At 45.0% G+C, this 7,500-nt stretch overlaps 1 protein-coding gene across 1 annotated transcript in view; it reads right to left on the reverse strand.

The window, feature by feature from the left end:
• Positions 1-1,333: 1,333 nt before the first annotated feature.
• LOC143289606 (2-aminoadipate transaminase-like) overlaps positions 1,334-7,500 on the reverse strand; it is a 33,649-nt gene continuing 27,482 nt past the window's right edge. Inside the window, exons 8-11 of the mRNA XM_076598645.1 lie at positions 5,907-6,021; positions 3,378-3,449; positions 2,760-2,863; positions 1,334-1,536 (exon numbers count right to left, since the gene is read on the reverse strand). Of these exons, the coding sequence (XP_076454760.1) occupies positions 1,401-1,536; positions 2,760-2,863; positions 3,378-3,449; positions 5,907-6,021 (427 nt within the window). The 3' untranslated portion in view covers positions 1,334-1,400. The remainder of the gene's footprint in view (positions 1,537-2,759; positions 2,864-3,377; positions 3,450-5,906; positions 6,022-7,500) is intronic.

Here is a 7,500-nt window from a genome sequence, read left to right on the forward strand (position 1 = left end):
TCGGGGCGTTTTGCTCCTTGATCTGATTACAAACTTAATACTCAAAAAGCTATAAATCGCGTCGCATTTATATTCTAATTGGCCTACTTCAGTAAACTGGCAAGGACATCATGGCCAATGACATTAACGTGTCAAAGCGTCTCTCTCTCCCTAAGGACCTCATGGCCAATGACATTAAAGTGTCAAAGCGTCTCTCTCTCTCTCTAAGGACCTCATGGCCAATGACATTAAAGTGTCAAAGCGTCTCTCTCTCTCTCTCTCTCTCTAAGGACCTCATGGCCAATGACATTAAAGTGTCAAAGCGTCTCTCTCTCTCTAAGGACCTCATGGCCAATGACATTAAAGTGTCAAAGCATCTCTCTCTCTCTCTGAGGACCTCATGGCCAATGACATTAAAGTGTCAAAGCGTCTCTCTCTCTCTAAGGACCTCATGGCCAATGACATTAAAGTGTCAAAGCATCTCTCTCTCTCTCTCTCTAAGGACCTCATGGCCAATGACATTAAAGTGTCAAAGCTTCTCTCTCTCTCTAAGGACCTCATGGCCAATGACTTTAAAGTGTCAAAGCGTCTCTCTCTCTCTCTCTCTCTCTCTCTAAGGACCTCATGGCCAATGACATTAAAGTGTGAAAGCGTCTCTCTCTCTCTCTCTCTCTCTCTCTGTCTAAGGACCTCATGGCCAATGACATTAAAGTGTCAAAGCGTCTCTCTCTCTCTCTCTCTCTCTCTCTCTCTCTCTCTCTCTCTGAGGACCTCATGGCCAATGACATTAAAGTGTCAAAGCGTCTCTCTCTCTCTCTCTCTCTCTCTCTCTGTCTAAGGACCTCATGGCCAATGACATTAAAGTGTCAAAGCGTCTCTGTCTCTCTCTCTCTCTCTAAGGACCTCATGGCCAATGACATTAAAGTGTCAAAGCGTCTCTCTCTCTCTCTCTGTGTCTAAGGACCTCATGGCCAATGACATTAAAGTGTCAAAGCGTCTCTCTCTCTCTCTCTCTGTCTAAGGACCTCATGGCCAATGACATTAAAGTGTGAAAGCGTCTCTCTCTCTGTCTGAGGACCTCATGGCCAATGACATTAAAGTGTCAAAGCGTCTCTCTCTCTCTCTCTGTCTAAGGACCTCATGGCCAATGACATTAAAGTGTCAAAGCGTCTCTCTCTCTCTCTCTGTCTAAGGACCTCATGGCCAATGACATTAAAGTGTCAAAGCGTCTCTCTCTCTCTCTAAGGACCTCATGGCCAATGACAAAGTGTCAAAGCGTCTCTCTCTCTCTCCCTCTCTCTCTCTCTCTCTAAGGACCTCATGGCCAATGACAAAGTGTCAAAGCGTCTCTCTCTCTCTCCCTCTCTCTCTCCCCCCCTCTCTCTCTAGCTGGCCCAGTGAGCAGCCTGGCAGGAAGGCAGTCAGACAGAGGCATGGAGAGAGAAGAACTCGGTGGCGGCCCTGCACAGCTTGCTGACCAGGTCCACCAGAACGTGCTCCGGATAGAAGCTGATGCTGACGCGGGTACAGTGTCCATGCCTGCCCCCTGGGGAGGTGCTGGGTGGGGTGGGGGGCGGTGGGGGAAGTGGAGAGGGGAGTGGGGAGGTGGGTGTTGGGGGTCGGGGGGGGGGGGGGGGGGAGGTCGGTTGATAGGAAGGAAGGAAGAATAAAACGATCATCAGAGCATGGATGTCAGTGGAATGGAGAGACATAACGAAAAAGATTTTGTTTGTGCTTTTTCTTTTAATTTGCACGCACACACACACACACACACACAAGCTCGCGCGCGCATGCTTACGCGCGCACAGACATACACGCATATTCACACATGTGCAAGCACGCACGCGCGCGCGCGCACACACACACACACGCACACACTCACACACAAACACATACACACATTATCATTGTAACTATTATTGTTGCTGTTCTCGTTATTATTATTGCTATCATAATTCATCATCATCATCATTATTATTATCATTGTCATTATCATTATCATCGTCATCATCATCATAACCGTAGTCCTCGCCATCATTGTTATTGTTATCATTATCATCATCATCGTCATCACCATTATCATCATCATTATTATTATCATCATCTTCATCATCACAATCACCCTAATCCTCTTCATTACTACTACTACTACTACTACCCATTCTACTACTACTACTATTACATGTCTGTTTGAGTGTGTATGTGCGCGTGCCTGAAATGTGATTGAATGACACAGGAAACGAATGATGAGCGTACAATGGCAGCCGTCAGTCGGCTGTACCCAGGTAGGCAGCCTGTTGTACAAATGACCCCGTGTTTGTAAAGCGCTAAGAGCTTGGTCTCCGACAGAGAATAGGCACTATATAAGTATCCATATCTAATCAAATCAAATCAAATCAAATATCATGATCATCATCATCATCATCACTGACACTGACCAGACCACCAGCAGGAAAGTCAGGCGATGCCTGCTTAACATCATTATCACTATCATCGCCGTCGTCGTCGTCGTAATCATCGTAATCATCGTCATTGTCGTCGTCATCATCATCATCGTCGTCGTCGTCGTCAACATCATCATCGTCATTGTCGTCGTCATCATCATCATCATCGTCGTCGTCATCATCATCGTCATTGAAACTAACCAGATCCCGGGCAGGAAAATGATGCGGTGCCTGTTTAACATCATCATCATCATCATTATCATCATTGTCGTCATCGTCATCATCATCATCATCACCATCATCATCGTCATCATCATCGTCACGATGGAAACTAACCTGATGCCCGGCAGGAAAGTCAGACGATGCCTGTCTGATGTCCACTTCAGCATCTTCTCCGTGTCGCAGCCTGGGGGGAACACCACCCACACAAACAGACCCCCCTGCACACACACACACACACACACACACACACACACACACACACACACACACACACACACACACACAGAGTCGTGCGTATATATAGCATCGAGGTAATGTGTTATTTAAAGAATTTGCTTTGTAAAGCACCTGGAGCAGGTTTCCGGATAGAATGCTGCAAGAATATCCCTTCTTCTTTACCTCCTCCTCCTCCTTCTTCTTCTTTACCTCCTCCTCCTTCTTCTTCTTCTTCTTTACCTCCCTCTCCTCCTCCTTCTTCTTCTTTACCTCCTCCTCCTTCTTTACCTCCTCCTCCTCCTTCTTCTTTACCTCCTCCTTCTTCTTCTTTACCTCCTCCTTCTTCTTTACCTCCTCCTCCTCCTTCTTCTTTACCTCCTCCTCCTTCTTCTTCTTGTCATTCCTCTTCTTCTTCTTCTCATCGACATGATGATGATGCTGATGGTGATAATGACGGTGATGATGACAAAGATATTCAGAATTATTGTTATCATCATTATCATCATCATCACTTACCTGGGGCTCGAAGAACGTGGCCCCCCGCGGCAGGTTGTTCCTCAGAACTCGGCACACAGCCTCCATCCTTCTCTGCATCACCAACACAGACTGAGTAAAACACACATCAACACACTGCATGCATGTGGTGTGTGGTGGCCTGGCTTGTTTTCAGCAAAACGTTTGTGTTCATTAAGGTAGCACACTGGATCATTGGCTGTGTTGTGCACACAGCATCCTAACCTTATTACAAGCGGTTTTTATTCATTTATTTATTTAATTACTAAACAAAAACACACATGCTTTTTCTTCTTCTTCTTCTTCTTCTGCGTTCGTGGCCTTGCAACTCCCACGTTCGCCCCACTGTTCGCACACGCGCAGCACCAACAGTTCTGGGTCTGGGAGCAGGAAGACATTGAAGTGGAAAAAAAAGTGAACAACAGCAACACCACCACAGCCATCAACAACAACGACAACGAAACACACACACACACACACACACACACACACACACACACACACACACACACACACACCACCACCACCACCAACAACAACAACAACAATAACGACACACACACACACACACACACACACAACAACAACAAGAACAACAATAACAATAACAACGACAACGAAACACACACACACACACACACACACACACACACACACACACGCACGCACACACGCACACACACACACACACACGCACGCACGCACACACGCACACACACACACGCACACACACAACAACAACAACAACGACAACGAAACACACACACACACACACACACAACACACACACACACGCACACACACACACACACACACACACACACACACACACACACACACACACGCACGCACGCACACACGCACACGCACACACACAACAACAACAACAACGACAACGAAACACACACACACACACACAACACACACACACACGCACACACACACACACACACACACACACACACACACACACGCACGCACGCACACACGCACACGCACACACGCACACACACAACAACAACAACAACGACAACGAAACACACACACACACACAACACACACACACACGCACACACACACACACACACACACACACACACACACACACACACGCACGCACGCACACACGCACACGCACACACACAACAACAACAACAACGACAACGAAACACACACACACACACACAACACACACACACACGCACACACACACAGCAACAACAACGACGACAACGAAACACACACACACACACACAACACACACACACACGCACACACACACAGCAACAACAACGACGACAACGAAACACACACACACACACACAACAACAACAACAACAACAACAACAACAACAGCAACAACAACAACAACAACAGCAACAAACGAACTAAGGCGAGAATCACAAAACACGGAAATGCACGTCAGTCTTTCACGCAAGACTCGCAGAAGAAACGCATAACCGCTTTTGGACAGGAGCAGTTCAACACTGCCCAACACAAAGCAATCGCGTGTCCACCCATCTACTTGTATTTTGTATTCTCTGTGTGAAATTCGGACTGCTCTCCCCGGGGAGAGCGCGTCGCTATACTGCAGCGCCTCCTTTTTTTTCTTCTTTTTTTTCCTGCGTGCAGTTTTATTTGTTTTTCCTATCCAAGTGGATTTTTCTTTAGAATTTTGCCAGGAACAACCCTTTTGTTGCCGTGGGTTCTTTTACCTGCGCTAAGTACCTGCTGCACACGGGACCTCGGTTTATCGTCTCATCCGAATGACTAGCGCCCAGACCACCACTCAAGGTCTAGTGGAGGGGGAGAAAATATCGGCGGCTGAGCCGTGATTGGAACCAGCGCTCTGAGATTCTCTCGCTTCCTAGGCGGACGCGTTACCTCTAGGCCATCACTTCACCGCTGTCCAAGAACATGGAACACGTTCAGTGACATCTAGCAGCCGAGGTGGCGTATACATCCGTGAGCTATTATGCCATCCAACATGCTGGACCTCATTGCGAAACACGTTACATTAATGCAGAGTCAGTACTTACTTTGTTGAGAGGAGGTTGGGAAAAGAGAGAGAGAGAGGGAGAGAGAGGGAGAGAGAGGAGGGTGGGGAGGTGTTTACACAAAGAGAGAGAGAGAGAGAGAGAGAGAGAGAGAGAGAGAGAGAGGAGCAGGGTGGGGAGGTGTTCACACACACACACACACACAGAGTGAGAGAGAGAGACAGACAGACAGAGACAGAGACACAGAGAGAGAGAGAGACAGAGAGACGAGGAGCAGGTTGGGGAGGTGTTCACACACAAAGAGAGAGAGAGAGACAGAGAGACAGAGAGAGAAAGAGCAGGAAGAAGAAGAACAAATATTTGTTATATTGAAGCAGGCCTTCTGCCCATGTCAAAGGAGTCGGGGTTCACAGAGAAAGAGACAGACAGAGACACAGACAGAGAGACAGAGAAAGAGACAGAGACAGAGAGGCCACAGCAGAAAGAGCACGACAAACAGACAGACAGACAGACAGAGAGACAGACGAAGAATGACCTTGTACACCATCCTGACACGTTTCAGATGTTGGTCGATCAGTCCCAGTTTGAGAGCCGTTGAAATCAGTCTGGATGTGTAATGGTTGAGACTGCCCCCAACCTTCAGTAGTTCGCTGGGAGAAAGAAAGAAAGAAAGAAAGAAAGAAAGAAACGAAAGAAGGGTGAACAAAAGCTGATGAAACCAATTTAGGTTCTGTACCCGTCACTGAAAGAAACAAAGAAGCGAAAGAAGGATGAATAAAAACTGACGAAATCAAATAAGAAAATATATTCTGTACCTGTCAGAGAAAGAAAGAAAGAAAGGAAAAAAAGAAAGAAAGAAAAAAGAAAGAAATAAAGAAGGGTGAATAAAAACTGATGAAATCAAATAAGAAAATATATTCTGTACCTGTCAGAGAAAGAAAGAAAGAAAGGGAAAAAAAGAAAGAAAGAAAAAAGAAAGAAATAAAGAAGGGTGAATAAAAACTGATGAAACCAGTCTGGGTTCTGTACCTGTCACTGAAAGAAAGAAAGAAAGAAAGAAGCCAAAGAAGGATGAATAAAAACTGATGAAACCAGTCTAGATTCTGTGCCTGTCACTGAAAGAAAGAAAGAAGCGAAAGAAGGATGAATAAAAACTGATGAAACCAGTCTAGATTCTGTGCCTGTCACTGAAAGAAAGAAAGAAAGAAAGAAGCGAAAGAAGGATGAATAAAAACTGATGAAACCAGTCTAGATTCTGTGCCTGTCACTGAAAGAAAGAAAGAAAGAAAGAAGCGAAAGAAGGATGAATAAAAACTGATAAAACCAGTCTGGATTCTGTGCCTGTCACTGAAAGAAAGAAAGAAAGACAGAAAGAAGCGAAAGAAGGATGAATAAAAACTGATGAAACCAGTCTAGATTCTGTGCCTGTCACTGAAAGAAAGAAAGAAAGAAAGAAGCGAAAGAAGGATGAATAAAAACTGATGAAACCAGTCTAGATTCTGTGCCTGTCACTGAAAGAAAGAAAGAAAGAAAGAAGCGAAAGAAGGATGAATAAAAACTGATGAAACCAGTCTAGATTCTGTGCCTGTCACTGAAAGAAAGAAAGACAGAAAGAAGCGAAAGAAGGATGAATAAAAACTGATGGAACTAATGTGGGTTCTGCACCCCTTCCCGTCACTGAAAGTAAGTTAGAAAGAAAGAAAGAAAGAAAGAAAAGAGGGATGAATGAAAAGCTGGTGAAACCAATGTGGGGTATGTACAATGGGTGGTGTCTCCTCCCGGCATCACTAGTTGATATGACATGGTATGACATGACATGGTATGATATGATATGACATGATATGACATGACATGACATGACATGACATGACATGGTATGATATGATATGATATGACATGACATGGTATGATATGATATGATATGACATGACATGACATGGTATGATATGACATGACATGACATGACATGGTATGGTATGGTATGATATGATATGATATGACATGACATGACATGATATGATATGATATGATATGACATGATATGACATGACATGACATGACATGACATGGTATGATATGATATGTTGATAATTACGATATGATATGATGATAATCATGATATAACATGA

The sequence above is a fragment of the Babylonia areolata genome, chromosome 14 (assembly GCF_041734735.1).
Source record: "Babylonia areolata isolate BAREFJ2019XMU chromosome 14, ASM4173473v1, whole genome shotgun sequence".
Lineage (NCBI taxonomy): Eukaryota > Metazoa > Mollusca > Gastropoda > Neogastropoda > Buccinidae > Babylonia > Babylonia areolata.